Source organism: Pseudophryne corroboree, chromosome 2 (genome assembly GCF_028390025.1).
Source record: "Pseudophryne corroboree isolate aPseCor3 chromosome 2, aPseCor3.hap2, whole genome shotgun sequence".
Taxonomy (NCBI): domain Eukaryota; kingdom Metazoa; phylum Chordata; class Amphibia; order Anura; family Myobatrachidae; genus Pseudophryne; species Pseudophryne corroboree.
The window spans coordinates 199,693,240-199,716,868 of NC_086445.1; the positions used below are offsets into that span (position 1 = coordinate 199,693,240).

The 23,629-nt window shown below is 41.8% G+C and overlaps 1 protein-coding gene across 1 annotated transcript in view; it reads right to left on the reverse strand.

Annotated features, from left to right (window-relative positions):
• Positions 1-896: 896 nt before the first annotated feature.
• The window catches only part of RAPGEF3 (Rap guanine nucleotide exchange factor 3), a 369,364-nt gene continuing 346,631 nt past the window's right edge, over positions 897-23,629 (reverse strand). Inside the window, exons 23-27 of the mRNA XM_063952220.1 lie at positions 18,343-18,430; positions 16,503-16,567; positions 3,776-3,830; positions 2,893-2,973; positions 897-1,750 (exon numbers count right to left, since the gene is read on the reverse strand). Of these exons, the coding sequence (XP_063808290.1) occupies positions 1,629-1,750; positions 2,893-2,973; positions 3,776-3,830; positions 16,503-16,567; positions 18,343-18,430 (411 nt within the window). The 3' untranslated portion in view covers positions 897-1,628. The remainder of the gene's footprint in view (positions 1,751-2,892; positions 2,974-3,775; positions 3,831-16,502; positions 16,568-18,342; positions 18,431-23,629) is intronic.

A 23,629-nucleotide genomic window follows, 5' to 3' on the forward strand; every position in this document is an offset into this window, starting at 1 on the left:
CCCCACTCAAGTCTATGGGGCAGATTTAATAAACTTAAATAATGTGAACAATGTGTTTTCACACCCTTTTCACATAATTTTAGTATCACTTTAATGTATTAATGGGCTTTTGGAGCAGTTTTCATGAAAAACTGCTCCAAACCCTTTAATTCACTTTTTTTTTTTGTACATTTGGCCAGATCGCATTTCCCATTGTAAGTATGGGAAATGTGATCTGGCCAGATTTATAAAAAAACAAAGATGTGAGCCCAGTGATGATTACGCAGCTTCATATTCACCTACCCAAGGTCCAGTGATTGGTGCTGCGTTGCAGGCTGCCGGTCATCGGGGCTCCCTGTTGCTCCTGTAACCTACAGTGCGGTAATGTGATGCTGTAAAGCAGCAGCTCACTTTACAGCTTCGGAGGTCACAGCAGCAGGGAGCCCCGACGACTGGCAGCCCTCCAGGAGCTCTGACCACCGATCCCGGTTTGGGGAGTATGATCAGTGGTGGGGGGGTCATTGCGACGGGGAAGATGGTTCCGGTAGTAGGGATGTCGGTGACGCATGCACAGACATTACTCTGCCCCAATAAGGCTGCAAAGTAGCATCATAGAGACAGAGCTTTCTCGCAATCTCTGTCCTTGCATGCGATTACTGATACATCCAAGCAATGTAATCGATAATCGCATTGCAAGTTGGTCGATTCTTTCACTTCACATCCGCATTGTCAGATGCTTAGGGTGATAAATCAGCCCCTACATCTCTCCGCAGACTTTAGTTGTGCCCCAACTGCAGTTCATCATGGTTTTGCCAAGTTACTTGCTTTTTTTTTTTGTTACTTTACTCCCAACTCTGAACCATTAAATGTGCTTCTCTGTATATATAAACCACAAGACGCATCAGAGACATTTAAGAACTATTTAGTCAGGAAATCATGGTTTCACAAAAAAGTATACATTATGGAAAATAGATACAACAGTTGCCACATTCAATCTATTTATAAAATCTGTAATTTCTTCTTAAATTCTTTTATGGCTTTCATAATCCTCTCCCGTTATGGAATAAGCGCATTAAAAGTTCTGCTCTTTGATATCTTACCAGCAACACTGTTGGTAACATCCAGCTTGTTTATGGTTTTCCGTTGGAAATGAGTAGAGTACTTCAAAGTGAAATCATTAAAAAGAACTGGTTTTTATGACTGCAGTCACTACATTGATCAAGTCTGATAAATCCGAAGTTCCCAATCTCCCATAATGGCAAGAAGTCTGTTCCAATACTGCGCCAATTGCTCTAGAAGAACTGTCGGAAGGAACACCTTCATCCATGCTCACTAATAATGAGGCGCTGTACAGCATTTTAAATGATTTAGGAATATTTTTAAGTTTTCCAATTTTTGTTTCTGAACACCAATATAAATCTTATGGTAAAATCAAGATAAATGGCAGCATCAGAAATTGAAATCATCAATATGGCGTAAGAATTGGCATGGATTATGCTCAGTCTACTTTCTCCTAGACGTAGAGTCCAAATATTGGCTGTGATCCACTGACGAAGTGTGCCCCTGATACAGGGATTATATTAGGACTCGGAGCCTGCTTCCCTTTTCATCAGCAGTGTTACAGGTTCCACATACACTGGTCAGATGTATCAGGATGGCTCTAGGCTGCGAGACAACTCCATTAACCTCTTCTGGTTGTCGATCACCTTCATATTCTGGATATGAGCCCATGTGGCTGCTGGGCTTCTTTGGTTCATAGAGTACTCTGAATCTGCAGGAAACAAAAAGACACTTTAAATGGTTCTCACATTTGAATAATGAAACTTTCTGTGTGAGAGAAAGTCTGAACAATGCTAAGCTTTCAGGACAGAAGATAATGCTTATTTCACAAGCAGATGCTATAGACCGATTTCTTTTGGATGACTGCTACAGCTTTTTACATCCAGATTTAGTGCCACTGGTTCATACAATGCCATCCAATACCCCCATTCACAATATGCCACGTTGTAGTGATGTCAGCACACATTATGCCACACACTGCTTCCAGTGCAAAGGCTGTAAAGAAGGAGAAACCTACTCTCCAGCAGTGACTGTGAGCATTTAACAGGAGTGTGGGAGATGAATCATATCAGTTTGGAGCTTTACTGAGCAGGAGAGATGCCACTGATGAGTCCCCCATTTCAGGCCAGGCAACTGGCCAGACCCAATTTCTTGGCAGGCAATTTCAAGAACGTAGTAGAAAACTATATGAGCTATGACCAGGGCCCCCTAAGCCCCTGGGCCCCATAGCAATGGCATCCCACTATAGTTACGCCCACCACGGACAGCGGATGCAGGTTAGACAGCAAAACGGCTGCTTAGGAAATGCTATCAATTAGACATAAAAAAACACTGTTGATTGTTGGATTATGTCATGTCGACAATCTGTCATTGTGAATGTCGGCAATGTGAACGTATACCATATTGAATTATGGAGAAAATATATGCTTATGCATTGCTTCACCAAGGTAAGGCAATATACAGGGGGGAGTCAAATGCTTTACTGAACACTAGTGTTCTTCTATGTGATATTATTTGGCCCAGTAAAGTGATGAGAATGCTCAGTCTTTCAGGTATTTGGTATGATGTACTGACTATGAAATTCTTCACAAGCTTCTGTGTCTCAGGATACACACACGGACAATGCAATTGGGATGATACATTCACTTTTGAACTGTGAGTGTCATATATGTAATCAAATATGTATATGAGTGTTCCTGTGGATTTCATTTGCCCCCATTAATGTAGATGTGTCAATAGCATACATTGCACAGCGCCAGTACATCCAAGTTGGGTAAGTTCTTCCTGTGTACACACACTTTAATGCTTTAGAATGAACGTGCACTAGTAGACATTACATGATTGGGAGCTTACATGTAGATATCCGGACAGCAGTGGCATCCTCAAGGACGTGGAGTGGTCTAGATCTCAGAGGTGACAGAGGTGATAGGGGAACTGTAAAGGATGAATAAAGGACACTGTGGTCACAGAATAGTCCTACTAGAGACAGCACATCATGCTATTAAATAACTTTACTGTTCTTTTACATGTTTATTTCTGACCGAGACAATTTCAGGGGTCAAATTAACACACTTGGCTCATATGGCCCAATAATAAAACTCTGTGATACTTTATGCCATAGACTCAGAGACCACCGAAGCCCCCCCCACCCACCCCCCCAAAAAAGTACACTCTACGGACAAAATAGCGGTGGTCATTCCGAGTTGTTCGCTCGTTGCCGATTTTCGCTATGCTGCGATTTGTTGCAAAATGCGCATGCGCAAGGCGCGCAGGGCGCATGCGCTTAGTTATTTAACTAAAAACTTCGTAGATTTGCTGTGGATTCTGCAGCGCTTTTCAGTCGCACTGCTGCTCGGTGAGTGATTGACAGGAAAGGGGCGTTTCTGGGTGGTAACTGTGTGTTTTCCGGGAGTGTGCTAAAAAACGCAGGCGTGCCAGGGAAAAACGCGGGAGTGTCTGGAGAAACGGGCGAGTGGCTGGCCGAACGCAGGGCGTGTTTGTGACGTCAAACCAGGAACTAAACGGACTGAGCTGATCGCAATCTGTGAGTAGGTCCGGAGCTACTCAGAAACTGCTAAGAATTATTTAGTAGCAATTCTGATAATCTTTCGTTCGCTATTCTGCTAAGCTAAGATACACTCCCAGACGGCGGCGGCCTTAGCGTGTGCAATGCTGCTAAAAGCAGCTAGCGAGCGAACAACTCGGAATGAGGGCCAAAATGTATAAGTGTACTTACTGTAGCTCTGGCTGCGATAACTGTAAAACATCTGCACAGTCTTTGCAATCATACGCTATGGAAATAGAACCAATAAATATAAATACAGAACACTTGAATTAATAGCTGTAACAGAAAACACAGTTGACCACCAGGGATGAGTTAGGCCTTCTGTGCTTATAGAAATAAATACTAGCTCTGTTGCTATATCCTGTCTCCATGTATTGTTTCTGTATAGACATTATGTTTCCTTATACAATGATATATTTGATTTCACTACTCAACTCTTAATATTCATGATATATTAAAAGAGGAACGTCATACCCTCCAACTGGACCTTTTTGACAGGCACAGTACCTTTTTTTTATGGTCTGTACCGATTTTTGGCTCTCCAAACTTCCATTGAAAGTATAGAAAAGTGGATGTGACCACGCCCTTTTTACCCGTGACCACGCCCCTTTTTCAAATTTGTACCGGTTTTTATGTGTAAAATGTTGGAGGGTATGGAACGTACCGGTTTTTATGTGTAAAATGTTGGAGGGTATGGAACGTGTCTGATATACAGATGAATACGATAAGATTTTTTTTTTTTTTTTTTTATAATAAAAATATATATATTTTATTTTGTAACCACATTACACCTGGTGGGGATTACCGTAGGTGACAAGTGTAATCACTAATGGTAACCGTTTAATGTATTATGATGAAATGAGAAACAAAATCCCACAAACAGCAAAAACTTTCTTTTTGCCCGTTGATACATCAGCCCGATAGTGCAACATGTGGGCAAAGACATTGAGTGTCACCAGCAAAGTAGGCATCTGTAGTCAGAGTTATGGATCTATTTACTAACACTTCTCATATGGTAAAGTGGAGTTATTGCCCATGGCAACCAATCAGATTATAGTTATTTTCTAATATTTACCAATCAGATTATAGTTATTTTCTAGAATGTACTAGCCAGTGCCGGTGCTACCCGCTCAGCAGATCCTGCAAAACAGGGAGGCGCTGAGCCTGAGAGGCGCTCTCCCCGCTCTGCTACTCTGCTGATCTCTGCAGCTCGTGCCGGCTGCCGCTGCACCTGTCAGACAGGCAGCGGCGCCGGCAGCGTGAAGCATGGCTTCACGGCAGCAGCCCGCCCCCAGCAGTGTCCCAAGTCAGGCAAGCGATTCACACAAGCACGCCCCGGAGGGAGAGACAGCAGCTAGATCCGCGCCTGGAGCTGCAGCCACAGCAGGGACCAGCCATGCCTTTTCACTGCCAGCAGTATGTGTAGATGCCGAGCATTCCCCAAATCCCAAAACGGCTTAAAGAGTGGGACAAATGGACTGTAGTGAGTACCTGCTGAGCGTTTTAACCCTAGACCACCAGGGAAAACATAGTTATAAGATAATTTAAATAAACTGATAATTTTAAAAGCAATTCAATAAGCATATATATATAAAACCACACAAATTATATGTAGGGTAATATAATAGATAGATAGATAGATAGATAGATAGATAGATAGATAGATAGATAGATAGATAGATACATACAATGCATGGACCGGCACTCCATTTAGTATTGGATAAGCTGCTCCGGTGCCTCCAGGATCACATGGAGTATGAAGAATCGGAAAAAGCTGCGGCACTCAAAGGCTTGATTCAAAAAAGCAGTGTATTAAATATAACGCATAATCTCCAACGTTTCGGGGCTGGCACGCCCCTTTGTCAAGGATAAACAGCTGTTTATCCTTGACAAAGGGGCGTGCCAGCCCCGAAACGTTGGAGATTATGCGTTATATTTAATACACTGCATCTTTGAATCAAGCCTTTGAGTGCCGCAGCTTTTTAAGATTCTTCATTCTATATATATATATATATATATATATATATATATATATACAGTATGTATATATATATATATAAATCTATATATATATATATATACAGTTGTGCTCATAAGTTTACATACCCTAGCAGAATTTGTGATTTTCTGGCCATTTGTCAGAGAATATGAATGATAACTCACAAACTTTTCTTTCCATCATGGTTAGTGGTTGGGTGATGCCATTTATTGTCAAACAACTGTGTTTACTCTTTTTAAATCATAATGACAACAGAAACTACCCAAATGACCATGATCAAAAGTTTACATACCCTGGAGATTTTGGCCTGATGACATGCACACAAGCTGACACAAATGGGTTTGAATGGCTACTAAGGGTAACCATCCTCACCTGTGATCTGTTTGCTTGTAATCAGTGTGTGTGTATAAATGGTCAGTGAGTTTCTGGACTCCTGAAAGACCCTTGCATCTTTCATCCAGTGCTGCACTGAAGTGTCTGGATTCTGAGTCATGGGGAAAGCAAAAGAATTGTCAAAGGATCTGCGGGAAAAGGTAATTGAACTGTATAAAACAGGGAAGGGATATAAAAAGATATCCAAGCAATTGAGAATAACAATCAGCAGTGTTCAAACTCTAATTAAGAAGTGGAAAATGAGGGATTCTGTGGAAACCAAATTTACGGTCAGGTAGACCAACAAAAATTTCAGCCACAACTGCCAGGAAAATTGTTCAGGATGCAAAGAAAAATCCACAAATAACTTCAGCTGAAATACAGGACTCTCTGAAAAAAGTGGTGTGGTTGTATCAAGATGCACAATAAGGAGGCATTTGAAGAAAAATGGGCTGCATGGTCGAGTCACCAGAAGAAAGCCATTACTACGCAAATTCCACAAAGCGTCCCGCTTACAATACTCCAAACAGCACAGAGACAAGCCTCAAAACTTCTGGAACAAAGTAATTTGGAGTGATGAGACCAAAATTTAACTTTTTGGCCACAACCATAAACGTTACATTTGAAGAGGAGTCAACAAGGCCTATGATGAAAGGTACACCATTCCTACTGTGAAACATGGAGGTGGATCGCTGATGTTTTGGGGATGTGTGAGCTACAAAGGCACTGGAAACTTGGTCAAAATTGATGGCAAGATGAATGCAGCATGTTATCAGAAAATACTGGAGGAAAATTTGCACTCATCAGCCCGGAAGCTGCGCATGGGACGTACTTAGACATTCCAACATGACAATGATCCAAAACACATGGCCAAGTCGACCTGTCATTGGCTACAGCAGAATAAAGTGAAGGTTCAGGAGTGGCCATCTCAGTCACCTGACCTCAATATCATTGAGCCACTCTGGGGAGATCTCAAACGTGCAGTTCATGCAAGACAGCCCAAGAATTTACAGGAACTGGAGGCTTTTTGGCAAGAAGAATGGGCAGCTTTACCATCTGAGAAAATAAAGAGCCTCATCCACAACTACCACAAAAGACTTCAAGCTGTCATTGATGTTAAAGGGGGCAATACATGGTATTAAGAACTGGGGTATGTAAACTTTTGATCAGGATCATTTGGGTAGTTTCTGTTGTCATTATGATTTAAAAAGAGTAAACACAGTTGTTTGACAATAAATGGCATCACCCAACCACTAACCATGAGTGAAAGAAAAGTTTGTGAATTATCATTCATATTCTCTGACAAATGGCCAGAAAATCACAAATTCTGCTAGGGTATGTAAACTTATGAGCACAACTGTATATATATATATATATTATGTCAGACAGCCAGCAGCACTCAGACGATATAGAAGAAAAACAGTGCGTTTATTACATCACTTCAATCCATCTAAAGTTTCACAGTGTACACCTTGTACGCACCATTTTTCTTCTACATCGTCTCTGAGTGCCGCTGCCTGTCTGACATACCTATTACAAATTTTATTCCAGATTGCACCGGAGCAATTACCTAGACAGCAAGGGTGAGTGCTGATTCAATTTGCTGTATATATATATATATATATCTATATCGAACAAATAGAAACGGGGGCGCTCAGGTATCACAGTGCACTACCAGTACATGTAGTAAGTAAAAAGTAGAGTACATACAGTAAGTGACACTTCCTCTAGGGTGAGAGTGGCTGCAACCTTAAGCAATAAATATGTGCTTGGAAAACACATAAAGAATTTTTTTGGGTAAGTGGAGAAAAGGGCGCCTACTAGTGTCTGGTAAAATTATATAAAGTGTAAAACCAGTGTGAATGAGAACAGGACACTACTTATCTGGCATAAAAAAGACTTTTCCTTCAGTCATAGGACCAGTATAGGTACATGAAAAAAATAATAAGAACAAAATAACATAGCGCGTACTGTTTTCATGCAATTTTTCAATCCACAAATCAAATAAACCAGCTGTATATAAAAAACTTTCTGGGTATAAGCATATACCACAATTAAAAATCCACAGCCAGGGATCTTTTTTTTTTTTTTAAAGTTTTTCACAAAATTTAATACAACACATAAAACATAAAAAATGGAAGAAATGCAAGCGTACAGGATAAAAAAGTATGACAAGCTTATCTGTCCATATCAGGAATAGAATACATCAGATTTTCCATAAACATCCAAATAAATGGTAAAAATTCAAACGTACAAAAAATAAATATTAAAACAGCTTATCTGCCCATAAGGGAAGTTCAGGTGCATCAGTCCCAACGCGTTTCGTCAGTAATTAGACTTCATCATGGGGATAAGCTCAGTGAGCAATGAAGCTCCATTTATACCTAAAGAGATAATGTGGTCCCAGCACATTGCCAGGTAATTGATGACATCACTTCCTGTTGGGTGATCTTGATTTTTACTGATTAAAAACATTATACTCTTATTTATAATAATAATATCTAGATGCAATGTATAGTGGAGCACAACCAAGTGATAAGGCCAAAAGAGAATTGTAAAAACTAAGCTTAATAGCTTCATTTAGCGCCGTGTAGCGCGGTGGAACGCACGCTGGAACGCAAAGCTGCTTCCTGGCATGGTCCACCGCGCGTCACTTCCGGTCTCGCGGGAGATACTTCCGCCGGCCGGTGGAACGCACTGTGGAACGCATCGTCATCTCAATGACGATGCGCCCCATACAGTGGAGCTGGTGGAGCGCACAGCAATAAATATACACTGCGGCTCTAGCTACAAGTAAAGGGCAATGATGGAATGGGCAAGAAATAAATATATAATGGGCTCATAGAACGTACAAGGCATATCAGGAGTAATAAATCTTAAATATAAAATAAATAATTTTTTAATTTTTTTTTTAAAAAGAATGTAGAAAAATATATATGATGCAAGAAGTGATGGGGTTCTTTTTATATGTATAAGTATATGTCCCCCTCTTTTAGATCCTTGATTAATTCTCATGAGTTCCAAAACAAAGTCCATAGCAGTTCACACGTAGTGATCATAAAACTTTATGCTGTCCAAAAATGCTGGAAGGAGCTGGTTTTTCACCAATAGGCTGGAACATGGAGAGAATATATTATTTTGATATATAGCGACTGGAGTACTCTAAGCCAGTGTAGTGTTGCATGCAAAATTGCGAGATGTGCATTTAAATGAGCTGGAATGCAAGTAATTTGGTGACGTGATGACTCAAGGTCATAATAAAGTGACTAGAGTGCAATAATAAAGTGCAATTATGCACTAAAAAAGTGCACATGATAATTTTAATCACATAAATTAATTAAAAAAAATAAAATTAAAAAAAAAACTATTATTAATGTGCAGAGGTAGATGGAAAAGGTGATTAGTCTCTTATAAGAAAGGGGCGATTTCAAACGCTTCGTTAAATCCCAGAGGTGCCATAGTTTGAAGTTCGAAGATCCAGAACATCTCTCTTTTCTATAATTTCTTCAATATATCTCCGCCTCTTTCTCCTGATTTGATTTGTTCAATAGCTTTGAACATCAGATCTTCGGGATTGGACTTGTGTTTTTCTTTAAAGTGTTTGGAAACTACGTGATTCTCAACCTTATTTTTTATATTGCGGACATGTTCCTGTAGTCGAATTTTAAGTAGTCGTTTAGTTTTGCCCACATATTTTAGGCCACACGTGCATTCTAAAAGGTATATAACCATGGTTGAATTGCAATTCATTAAGTCCTTGATTGAGTATTCCCTTGAGTTGTTATGGTTGGAGAAAGATCTTCTAACTGGATGTACAAACCTACACATATTGCAATTTCCGCATTTATAATTTCCTTTGCACTTCGGCATGCCGATTTTGTTTGTAGGCTCTTCCTTTTTCAAGAGACTTGGGGCTAAAATGTCTTTGAGACTTTTAGTCTTTCTGAAAACAATTTTTGGTCATTCTAGAATAATATCTTTGAGGACGGGGTCAAGTAAAAGGAGGTTCCAGTGTTTGTTGAATGATTTCTTAATGAACTGTTCCTGACAGTTATAGGTGGTGATGAAGGGGATGAACTTCTCATTTGATTTCTCATTGTTGGATACAGTCACCATGTTGGCCTCACATACTTTTTCAAGTGCCTTCTTAATGGTATTCTCTGGGTATTGTCTCTCTTTAAACCTTCCTGCATATAGTTCAAGTTGTTTGGCGCAATCGTCTGGATTGCTGCAATTTCATCTGATCCAATGAAATTGAGAATATGGGATGTTGTTTTTCCAACTCTTTGCATGGCAGCTTTTATAGTGTAGATAACTGTTGGTATCCACTTTTTTTTTATAAAATTGCAGGTGTTGATTTTTTGGTTAGTACTTGATATAGTTAAGTCCAGAAAGTCAATTTTCACTTTGTCAATATGATGTGTGAATTTCAAGTTATAATCATTAGTAGATAATTGGTTAAAGAATACCATGAAGTCTTCCTCTTGACCTTCCCAGATTATGAGAATATCATCAATGTAACGTTTGTATAGTATCAGCTGATCGATACATGGATTGTTGGAATGAATATGATCCTCCTCCCAGCTTCCCATGAGAAGATTTGCGAAACTGGGCGCAAAAGTTGTCCCCATGGCTGTCCCACATGTCTGAAGAAAAAAGTCTTCTCAGTGACGATCTCTCATACAGAAAACAGAAAACTTCCGAATGACCCAACAAATATGTTTGTTGAAGAATTGAGAATTTTACTAGTACAGTACCTTCATAACCAAATACTAGAAAAAGAAGAATTCCAATATCTGATGACATCAAGTCCAGTCATACCCATCTTCTACTTCCTACCAAAGATACACAAGACACTTGTCAATCCACCTGGTAGACCAATCATTGCTGGAATAGACTCATTGACAGCACATATATCTGAGTATATAGATATCTTTCTCCAGAAGTATGTGGTGCAGCTTCCATCATATCTCAAAGACACGAGCAATGTACTGGACATACTATCGATGGTACAGTGGAAGAACTCCTACATATGGATAACCATAGATGTCCAGAGTCTCTATACCTGTATTGTACATGAAAAAGGGATTGAAGCATGTCAGAGGTTTTTGGACAGAGATCCAGATTTATCTATACCCCATAAAGATGCCATTTGTGAGTTCATCAAGTTTATTCTTCATCACAATTATTTCAAATTCCAGGACACCTTTTTTCTTCAGACATGTGGGACAGCCATGGGGACAACTTTTGCGCCCAGTTTCGCAAATCTTCTCATGGGAAGCTGGGAGGAGGACCATATTCATTCCAACAATCCATGTATCGATCAGCTGATACTATACAAACGTTACATTGATGATATTCTCATAATCTGGGAAGGTCAAGAAGAAGACTTCATGGTATTCTTTAACCAATTATCTACTAATGATTATAACTTGAAATTCACACATCATATTGACAAAGTGAAAATTGACTTTCTGGACCTAACTATATCAAGTACTAACCAAAAAATCAACACCTGCAATTTTATTAAAAAAAAGTGGATACCAACAGTTATCTACACTATAAAAGCTGCCATGCAAAGAGTTGGAAAAACAACATCCCGTATTCTCAATTTCATCAGATCAGACGAAATTGCAGCAATCCAGATGATTGCGCCAAACAACTTGAACTATATGCAGGAAGGTTTAAAGAGAGACAATACCCAGAGAATACCATTAAGAAGGCACTTGAAAAAGTATGTGAGGCCAACATGGTGACTGTATCCAACAATGAGAAATCAAATGAGAAGTTCATCCCCTTCATCACCACCTATAACTGTCAGGAACAGTTTATTAAGAAATCATTCAACAAACACTGGAACCTCCTTTTACTTGACCCCGTCCTCAAAGATATTATTCCAGAACGACCAAAAATTGTTTTCAGAAAGACTAAAAGTCTCAAAGACATTTTAGCCCCAAGTCTCTTGAAAAAGGAAGAGCCTACAAACAAAATCGGCATGCCGAAGTGCAAAGGAAATTATAAATGCGGAAATTGCAATATGTGTAGGTTTGTACATCCAGTTAGAAGATCTTTCTCCAACCATAACAACTCAAGGGAATACTCAATCAAGGACTTCATGAATTGCAATTCAACCATGGTTATATACCTTTTAGAATGCACGTGTGGCCTAAAATATGTGGGCAAAACTAAACGACTACTTAAAATTCGACTACAGGAACATGTCCGCAATATAAAAAATAAGGTTGAGAGTCACGTAGTTTCCAAACACTTTAAAGAAAAACACAAGTCCAATCCCGAAGATCTGATGTTCAAAGCTATTGAACAAATCAAATCAGGAGAAAGAGGCGGAGATATATTGAACAAATTATCGAAAAGAGAGATGTTCTGGATCTTCGAACTTCAAACTATGGCACCTCTGGGATTTAACGAAGCGTTTGAAATCGCCCCTTTCTTATAAGAGACTAATCACCTTTTCCATCTACCTCTGCACATTAATAATAGTTTTTTAATACATTTTTTTATTTTTTAATTAATTTATGTGATTAAAATTATCATGTGCACTTTTTTAGTCCATAATTGCACTTTATTATTGCACTCTAGTCACTTTAGTATGATCTTGAGTCATCACGTCACCAAATTACTCGCATTCCAGCTCATTTAAATGCACATCTCGCAATTTTGCATGCAACACTACACTGGCTTAGAGTACTCCAGTCGCTATATATCAAATTAATATATTCTCTCCATGTTCCAGCCTATTGGTGAAAAACCAGCTCCTTCCAGCATTTTTGGACAGCATAAAGTTTTATGATCACTACGTGTGAACTGCTATGGACTTTGTTTTGGAACTCATGAGAATTAATCAAGGATCTAAAAGAGGGGGACATATACTTATACATATAAAAAGAACCCCATCACTTCTTGCATCATATATATTTTTCTACATTCTTTTTTTTTAAAATGTTAAAAAATTATTTATTTTATATTTAAGATTTATTACTCCTGATATGCCTTGTACGTTCTATGAGCCCATTATATATTTATTTCTTGCCCATTCCATCATTGCCCTTTACTTGTAGCTAGAGCCGCAGTGTATATTTATTGCTGTGCGCTCCACCAGCTCCACTGTATGGGGCGCATCGTCATTGAGATGACGATGCGTTCCACAGTGCGTTCCACCGGCCGGCGGAAGTATCTCCCGTGAGACCGGAAGTGACGCGCGGTGGACCACGCCAGGAAGCAGCTTTGCGTTCCAGCGTGCGTTCCACCGCGCTACGCGGCGCTATATGAAGCTATTAAGCTTCGTTTTTACAATTCTCTTTTGGCCTTATCACTTGGTTGTGCTCCACTATACATTGCATCTAGATATTATTATTATAAATAAGAGTATAATGTTTTTAATCAGTAAAAATCAAGATCACCCAACAGGAAGTGATGTCATCAATTACCTGGCCATGTGCTGGGACCACATTATCTCTTTAGGTATAAATGGAGCTTCATTGCTCACTGAGCTTATCCCCATGATGAAGTCTAATTACTGACGAAACGCGTTGGGACTGATGCACCTGAACTTCCCTTATGGGCAGATAAGCTGTTTTAATATTTATTTTTTGTACGTTTGAATTTTTACCATTTATTTGGATGTTTATGGAAAATCAGATGTATTCTATTCCTGATATGGACAGATAAGCTTGTCATACTCTTTTATCCTGTACGCTTGCATTTCTTCCATTTTTTTATGTTTTATGTGTTGTATTTAATTTTGTGAAAAACTTTAAAAAAAAAAGATCCCTGGCTGTGGATTTTTAATTGTGGTATATGCTTATACCCAGAAAGTTTTTTATATACAACTGGTTTATTTGATTTGTGGATTGAAAATTGCATGGAAACAGTACGCGCTATGTTATTTTGTTCTTATTATTTTTTTCATGTACCTATACTGGTCCTATGACTGAAGGAAAAGTCTTTTTATGCCAGATAAGTAGTGTCCTGTTCTCATTCACACTGGTTTTACACTTTATATAATTTTACCAGACACTAGCAGGCGCCGTTTTCTCCACTTACCCAATATTTTATATATATATATATATATATATATATATATATATGTATATATATATATATATATATATATATACACACTGCTCAAAAAAATAAAGGGAACAATTAAACAACGCAATGTAACTCCAAGTCAATCACATTTCTGTGAAATCAAACTGTGCACTTAGGAAGCAACACTGATTGATAATCAATTTCACATGCTGTTGTGCAAATGGAATAGACAACAGGTGGAAATTATAGGCAATTAGCAAGACACCCCCAATAAAGGAGTTGTTCTGCAGGTGGTGACCACAGACCACTTCTCAGCTCCTATGCTTTCTGCCTGATGTTTTGGTCACTTTTGAAAGCTGGTGGTGCTTTCACTCTAGTGGTAGCATGAGACGGAGTCTACAACCCACATAAGTGGCTCAGGTAGTGCAGCTCATCCAGGATGGCACATCAATGCGAGCTGTGGCAAGAAGGTTTGTTGTGTCTGTCAGTGTAGTGTCCAGAGCATGGAGGCACTAACCAGGAGACAGGCCAGTACATCAGGAGACGTGGAGGAGGCCGTAGGAGGGCAACAACCCAGCAGCAGGACGGCTACCTCCGCTTTTGTGCAAGGAGGAACAGGAGGAGCACTGCCAGAGCCCTGCAAAATGACCTCTAGCAAGCCACAAATGTGCATGTGTCTACTCAAACGATCAGAAACAGACTCCATGAGGGTGGTATGAGGGCCCGACGTCCACAGGTGGGGGTTGTGCTTACAGCCCAACACCGTGCAGGACGTTTGGCATTTGCCAGAGAACACCAAGATTGGCAAATTCGCCACTGGCGTCCTGTGCTCTTCGCAGATGATAGCAGGTTCTCACTGAGCACATGTGACAGACGTGACAGAGTATGGAGACGCCAAGGAGAACGTTCTGCTGCCTGCAATATCCTCCAGCATGACCGGTTTGGCAGTGGGTCAGTAATGGTGTGGGGTGGCATTTCTTTGGGGGGCAGCACAGCCCTCCATGTGCTTGCCAGAGGTAGCCTGACTGCCATTAGGTACCGAGATGAGATCCTCAGACCCCTTGTGAGACCATATGCTGGTGCGGTTGGCCCTGGGTTCCTCCTAATGCAAGACAATGCTAGACCTCATGTGGCTGGAGTGTGTCAGCAATTCCTGCAAGACGAAGGCATTGATGCTATGGACTGGCCCGCCCGTTCCCCAGACCTGAATCCAATTGAGCACATCTGGGACATCATGTCTCGCTCCATCCACCAACGCCACTTTGCACCACAGACTGTCCAGGAGTTGGCGGATGCTTTAGTCCAGGTCTGGGAGGAGATCCCTCAGGAGACCATCCGCCACCTCATCAGGAGCATGCCCAGGCTTGTAGGGAGGTCATACAGGCATGTGGAGGCCACACACACTACTGAGCCTCATTTTGACTTGTTTTAAGGACATTACATCAATGTTGGATCAGCCTGTAGTTTGTTTTTCCACTTTAATTTTGAGTGTGACTCCAAATCCAGACCTCCATGGATTAATAAAATTGATATCCATTGATAATTTTTGTGTGATTTTGTTGTCAGCACATTCAACTATGTAAAGAACAAAGTATTTAATAAGAATAGTTCATTAATTCAGATCTAGGATGTGTTATTTTATTTTTTTGAGCAGTGTGTATATATATATATATATATACATATATATATATACAGGGCTGTAATTATTGGTGTGCTAGTGGTGCCCAGCATACAGCGCATCTGCACTGTGGACGCAGAACCACCACCTGCACCTGCATTGCCGCCGCCGCAGTAGTATTATGCGGGCATCAGCAGCTGCAGTAATGTATAAGACTACCTGACATAATGTGTATAAGGGGCATGACTACTGTGGGTATTAATGTATAAGCGGTATTACAATTGTGGGCTTTATCTGTATAAGAGGCAACACTACTGTGGGCATTATGTGTAAGGGGCACAACTACTGTGGGCACTATGTGTGTAAGGGGCACTACCACTGTGGGCATTATGTGTATAAGCGGCGCTACTACTGTGGGCATTGTGTAAGGTGTACTACTGTGGGCATTGTGTATAAGGGGTACTATTTTGGGCATTGTGAATAAGGGGCACTACTGTATAAGGGGTACTACTGTGTAGTGTAATGTGAATAAGGGACACTACTATATGGTGTAATGTGAATCAGGGGCACTGTGTGCTGTGTAATGTGAATAAGATTGTGCTACTGTGTGGCATACTTTGTATTGGGGGTACTGTTGTGTGACCATACCCCTTCCTTGTGAGACCACACCATTTTGGTGTGCACTAGTCCTTTATTAAATATGGGACGGCGCAAATTTCTAGTTTGCAGGGGGGCGCTGAACACCCTAGCTCTGGCCCTTGTACTAGCTAAATGACAGCTAAAATCTGAGTGGTTGATAAGGGCAACAACAGGTTTTCCCCTTTAGAAGTTCTCATACCTCTTAATTATTAACTCACCATCTTCTCAAAGTTTACTAGGTTATCCAGTGTACTCCTGTTGCCCTCATGGATGAAAGTCAGGTCTAAAAAACACAGAACAACAGCTGAATCCACTTATATAATGTAATATACGTATTTGAATCTACAGTAAACTAGTAACATTTGAGAGCACATGTAATGTAAAATATAGGTAAGCCCACAATTAACACAGAAAACATAATCTATGAAACTTCTCTCAGTGCTTATGGCATAGAAGAAGATTATTTAAATGAGACTGAAGAGACGGAGAATACACTTGTAGAGCGATATTTCCTGTTTTACCATGGGCAAGGGTGGCTCCCAAACCCAGGATGTGGGGGTGCCCTGTGAAAGCAATACGTGGATAAAAAGATGAATATGCACATGTTGAAAAGCTCTGCTCACCCTTAGTGCGGGGGTTACAGTGGGCCGGAATGGGGTGGAACTGCGCTCCTTCAGTTGTGTTTGGTGGTGGCTTCCTGATGATGAAGGAGGCTGCTCTGTTGTTCGCTACTCAGCCTATACCAATAAATGTGCCGGGCGGGTGATGCTGCAGTGACTTGGCCCACCTCCGCCTCTTATGGCAGAATAAGACTCAGTGACATCATGAGGCTGTTGGCAGAATATTGCGGTGTCGGATAGGGACGTTAGTGCACACAACGGCACTTAACCAGGATGATTGGTTTATTCAGATAACAGAGATAACAGCTTGTAGTATATAGAAGATTTTCTGCAGCAGGAACTCACAGTATACGTGTAAAGCAGTACAGCGGTGACACAGCGTCTCAGTACACACAGGATGCGGCTGCGGTGTAGACAAGGTCACACACTGGGGAGAGTAGAAGCTGCACGTCAGTGCAGTTTGTCTCTCCCAGGAAGAACTCTCTCAGACTGAGCACTAAGCACCTCCTCCTGCACTGAGCTGACACTAGGAGGGAAAACACTAGAGCAGGGAAGCTGCCTCTAGTGCTGGGAATGGAGACAGACAGCAGAGTGATCCACTGTCTAACAGAGGTGACGTCTGTCTCTGAAATCAACAGTAAGCAGAGGGGCAGCACATAAGGACCTATGTTACATCAAGATAGTAAAAAAGAAAGAAAACTGGAGGGGTGTGATGCAGCGGGGAAGGAGGCCCTGGGGAATTGCGGGGGATGCAGCAGTGGAGATTAGTTCCACAACCTCTCTAGGACCAGTTTAAGCCTTGTTGCATTGGCATATCTATCACAGGTGCAGAATGTAGGGTTCACACAGAACTATGGGAGGCCCCTCGCTATACACCCTCAGGACTGACCTGTGAGGTGGCCCCTCCATTTCTGGTGAAATATTCAGACTGATCTGCACAAGAACTAGTGACAACTATGGCCCAGTGCCAGGATCTCTGCTCTATTCTGCACGTATCATCTTTCAGAATAACTCACCAGAAAGATAATGGCGGCGACACCAGATATGGAGGGGGAGGGGGGGGGGGGCTGCTGCACACTGGGCCCCCCAGCTCTTTAAATGGCCCTTGCGCAGCCAAATATTTTGCATGTTTGTTAGTACCTCCTGTGCATAGTGCATGATTTCCTGACTGAACCTTTAACAAATGTGTTTGTTTTACACATGGCAACTTGCAGGTTTGTATCAAGTGTTCTACCTGTTATCTACTTCTCCGAGGGTTCATGGCTGTACCTGAGACGGAAGGACCTCAGGAAAAGGTCATCCTTGGATAAACTTAACAAGGGGCTTCTCCATTGCCACATCTAGTTCCCCTGGTATACCAATATACAATGCTTGTCCATGTTACAGCAACGCTGTTATGTATCCAGTTAATGCTAATACATTTAACCATGTGAGATACCTTTCAGGATGAGAGGAAGAAATGGGATGAGGGGAGGAGTGAGCTTGGCCACAGCCAGCCTGTAAGATCTATGATTCCAAGAAGGGTCCTGCAAAGATGAACAATCACAATGTTTTTCAAATGAAAAATTGGCTTATCGAATGCTATTCACCTTCTTTTAGCATAAATGCAACAAAAGCAAATGTCTTGAAAAATAAAAAAAAATACATATTGTCTGTAGGAACACCCAGTGTAAAATTACTATTGTACTAACATTTCAGATTACATTAGACATTGTGGGGGAAATGCAAGTACTTTATTACAACTCAACTATTTCCGGAAGCTTACCAAATTCCTCAGCCATGTTTTTTAACTTCCCAGGCTATTATACCCAATTACCTTCCTTCTACACAGTACACAAAATAATTAGGCTTCTTTTCCCTCTACACTTAATCAATAAACTGACCTCCCAATCCACCATAGTGTAAGTCCCAGTAGTCACTTTCCAACATTGCGAACTGGCTCAACCAATGGGTAATATTTGGGACTTAACCTCCTGAATCAAACCACTATGGCCCTCATTCCGAGTTGATCGGTCGCAAGGCGATTTTAGCAGAGTTACACACGCTAAGCCGCCGCCTACTGGGAGTGAATCTTAGCTTCTTAAAATTGCGACCGATGTATTCGCAATATTGCGATTACTAACTACTTAGCAGTTTCAGAGTAGCTCCAGACTTACTCTGCCTGTGCGATCATTTCAGTGCTTGTCGTTCCTGGTTGACGTCACAAACACACCCAGCGTTCGCCCAGGCACTCCCACCGTTTCCCCGGCCACTCCTGCGTTTTTTCCGGAAACGGTAGCGTTTTCAGCCACACGCCCCTGAAACGCCGTGTTTCCGCCCAGTAACACCCATTTCCTGTCAATCACATTACGATCGCCGGAGCGAAGAAAAAGCCGTGAGTAAAAATACTTTCATCATAGTAAAGTTACTTGGCGCAGTCGCAGTGCGAACATTGCGCATGCGTACTAAGCGGATTTTCACTGCGATGCGATGAAAAATACCGAGCGAACAACTCGGAATGAGGGCCAATGTTCATATTGATTACTGTATAAGCTTGTGAGCAGGGCCCTTGTCTATGTTTTTCTCTTACTAGCTAGCCTTGTTTTATATCTGTGTTTGTTGTAAATTGTAAAATGCTGCAAACATTTTATTATTATTATTATTATTATTAATAATAATAATAATAATAATAATAACAACTATAACCTTTATAGAAAAATTAGATTTGACATAAATAAATGTTTTTAAATGACAAAAATCTACTTTATCTTCCAGTAGATATACTGCAATTTTTGTTCCTATTCAGATGTAACCAAGACCATTTTCTGTATAAGAGCAACATATCTGATTATAATAATAAAAAGATATCATATAACAAAGTACTTATTGCACAAGTAATAATTTGGAAAATTCTTATTGTAAAATAGTTGCCCTGTATGTAAGATACAGTTGATACTCATGGTTGCCGAGAAGAAATTGGTCCCAGTGCAGTGGCTTATTGGCGCACCCAAGAGTTTGGGCCTGACTCAGGGGTGCACATTGAGCCTAATTCAGTGAGGATTGCAAATTCTGCTATTTAGCAGAATTTGCAATCCTTTTCCTAGCATGCTGACCGCCGTCTCCCACCCCTGATGAAGCAGAAATTGCGCCCGTCACATTCTTCTCGATCGCTGCAGCTGCGTGTGACGTCACACAGCCGCTGTGATCACGCCCCCGACATGCCCACATTTTTCCGCCTTCACCCCCCATTCGCGCCACACCGCCCCCCGCAATGCTTCGTCTCCTCTCTGGAAACGGAGGGTTGCCCGTCCCCTCTCGCCCTGCGACCGCCTCTGCCTTATGGACTAGCCGATTTCTGCATAAAAAATTAACGATAACGATATTTATGTCATTATCGTTTATTTTTGGCTTGAAATCGGCCAGCGTGTATGGGGGTCAGATTGATGAACAATGAACGATATGCGCTCCAGCGTTCATCACTATTGAGCGGACATGCAGCTCAACCCATCAATCGGCCTAATTCAGACCTGATCGTAGCAGCAAATTTGTTAGCAGATGGGCAAAACCATGTGCACTGCAGAAAGGGGGGGGGGGTCCAACTAAAACAGTGCTCCACACACCTAACCAACTTTTTCAGGAGGCCAGCCAACTTTCCTCTAACTTGTGATGTCACAGAAGTAGGCGGACAGGTTTTGCCTGCTTCTGCATGTTTTGAATTCAATTTTCTTTTTTTTTTAAGATTTTTTTTTTTTGCATGTCCTGTTTATTATTATTTATTTATTTTAAAATGTTAGGGCGCAAAGATGGTGAGGTTAGGGCGTAGAAACAGAGAGGTCAGGGGAAGGAGGGTGAGGATAGGGTGCAGAGATAGAAAGGTCAGGGGGAGATGATGGTGCAGCTATAGAGAGGTCAGGGGGAGGTGGGGCAAGGTTAGGGCACAGAGATAGATCAAGGGAGGTACAGTGCCACTTGTACTGATGGGAAGTCTGGGTGCAGTACAGTTACAGGGTGGTTAGGGCATCATGATACAGTACATAGTGCACTAGGACACTAGCTGAAGTGGCAACTTTATAACTAATATATAACTTTTATTTGTATTAAACAATGTTGTAACAATACTAAAACCCTGTATGTGCGCAGAGTGAAATAAGATAATATAAGTTAATTGGTTTAGAGTGGTTTTACAGTTTACACATGGTTGTCCTTTAATGTTAACTCTGCATAAAGATGTCTTTATAAGGTTAGACTGTATCTATTTTGTAGCATTCAAAATGGCACTCCCTTTAATCCAACATTGCTACAAATAGCATTTCATATTGCAACTTTGTATGTTGCATTTCCGCACTCTGTTGTCAGGGTTATTACAGAGCTGTAATATTCAGCACAGTACTGCAGGCAGACTCCCTTTTTGCTCAGTACGGCAGGTAGAGTTCCCTTTTACACAGTACTGCAGGTAGAGCCCCCTTTTACACATTACGGCAGGTAGAGCCCCCTTTTACACAGTATGGCAGGCAGAGTCTCCTTTTAGACATTATGGCAGGCAGAGCTCTCTTTTACACATTACGGCAGGTAGAATCCCTTTTAGACATTACGGCAGGTAGAATTCCCTTTTAGACATTACGGCAGGTAGAGTCCCTTTTAGACATTATGGCAGGTAGAGTCCCCTTTTAGACATTATGGCACGTAGAGCCCCCTTTTACACATTAGGTAGGCAGACTCTCCCTCTTTTACACATTAAGCAGGCAGAGTCCCCCTTTTTAAACATTAAGCAGGCAGAGTCCCCCTTTTTTACACATTAGGCAGGCAGAGCCCCCCTTTTTACACATTATGGCAGCATTTGAAGGGACATATGATCATTTATAGTATAAGGGAGCCGTGGACTTACTAACACTGATATACAGTATGCAAGAGAATATGCTGTATATCCTTTTGCATTTGATACTCCTTAAGTTGCCAACATTTGTTATAATGCAGGTGTAATGAGCCGTGCATACCATCCAGGCTACAGCACAACGACTGTTGCCATCACTGATCCCAGGGTGACAGGGGCAGCCCAGCAGCAGTGATAGACTGCTGCAGCTGCCCCTGAACCTTCTCCCGGCTCCCGCTCTACTGCCTCCCGCTGCCGGGGTGGGTGGGTGGACAGACGCCGGGTGTCCGCTGCTGGTGAGGTGGGGCAGGGAAACACTGTGTGGCTGGTGATTACGGGCGGGGTGACAGGTGTCCGCTGCTGATGAGGTGCAGGTAGGGGAACACCGCTGCTGGGGGTGGTAATGCGGGGGTTGGTAGGGTAGGTGCCAGGTGATCTCTGATGGAGTGCAGGCAGGGGACACTGCTGCTGCGGGTGGTGAACACTGTTGGGGTGCACTAGTGCAGCGGGGGCACTGAATCCTCTCCTCTCACTCAGCCGCTGCATCTGACAGGGATCCCAATGAAGAATTAGGCGGACACTCATGGTCAAAATGTCCACCTACTCATCGTTCAGTTGGGGAGGAAGTTCACCCTACACTAGACACGATTAGTTGGGAAAATCAAACAGGTTTGATTTTCCCATCTAGTTGGAACAACCGTTTCTGGACATATTTTAGCGTTTGGGAGCAAATGGCTGATAATCGTTTGCTCCCACACACAGCCAGATTATTATTCCAACCAGCCAACTAGTGGGCTGGTTGGAACAATATCGTTCTGATGCATGGATAGCATTAAATTTGGGTGGGTTATATTGTTTCTGAGCAGGGTAAATACTGGCTGCTTTATTTTTAGACTGCAATTTAGATTTCAGTTTTAACACCCCCCCCCCAAATCTAACTCTCTCTGCACATGTTATATCTGCCCCCCCTGTAGTGCACATGGTTTTGACCATCAGCTAACAAATTTGCTGCTACGATCAAGTCTTATTAAGCCCAATGTTGGACTGAGCTGCATGTTTGGGAATGCTGGCGAAGATGTCACTGAACGTTTTCGTTGAATGATAATGTTCAGTGTGTACGCACTATATCATTGAACGCTATATCGTTCAACGATATAGTCGTCCATCGCTGCGGTTCCGCCATCGGGTAGTGTGTACCCACCTTTTGAGAGCTGATCTGTCTAAGACAGCATACGATGGAACGACTGATGTGTGCCCAAAGTTCCTGGTTATGTATGTGAGTCATACGCGCACGCAGGGGGGGGGGGGGGTTCCGAGTACCTAGAAATCCCCCCTGGCGGGCAATCCATCCGCGCTGGTGACCAATTTTTTTTTTTTTCTGGCTACGGAGGAGCTGCACCTGTAACGTGGCTGCAGCATCTCCCTCCGTGTCCTTACACTGACAGGCGGCTGCTGTGCTGTCTGCCTGTAGGGGGAGCTGCAGCGAAAGCGCGCAGCTTCTCTCAGGCAGTACGTTGGTCATTATGACAGAGCCTGGTGAGGCAGGCAGTAGCTGTCCCTGCTATTATCAGCCACTCAGCACTACTGCAGCAGCCAGCAGGTGAAAGAGGGGACAGTAGTGTACATGATGTCCCAATTACTGTGAGTAGCATGTGGTTGGGTGGAGGGGCTGTGCTTCCTGTCAATGGTGTGTTTGTAAACTCTATGCATGTATGCTGTATGTGTATGTATGGCAGTATGTGTGCATGTTTACTCTGTGTGTGCATGTATACTGTATGTATATGTGGGTGCATGTATACTGTCATGTGTGTGGCTGAGTGCATGTATGTGTGCTGTGTGCATGTATACTGTGTGTGTGCTGTGTGCATGTATACTA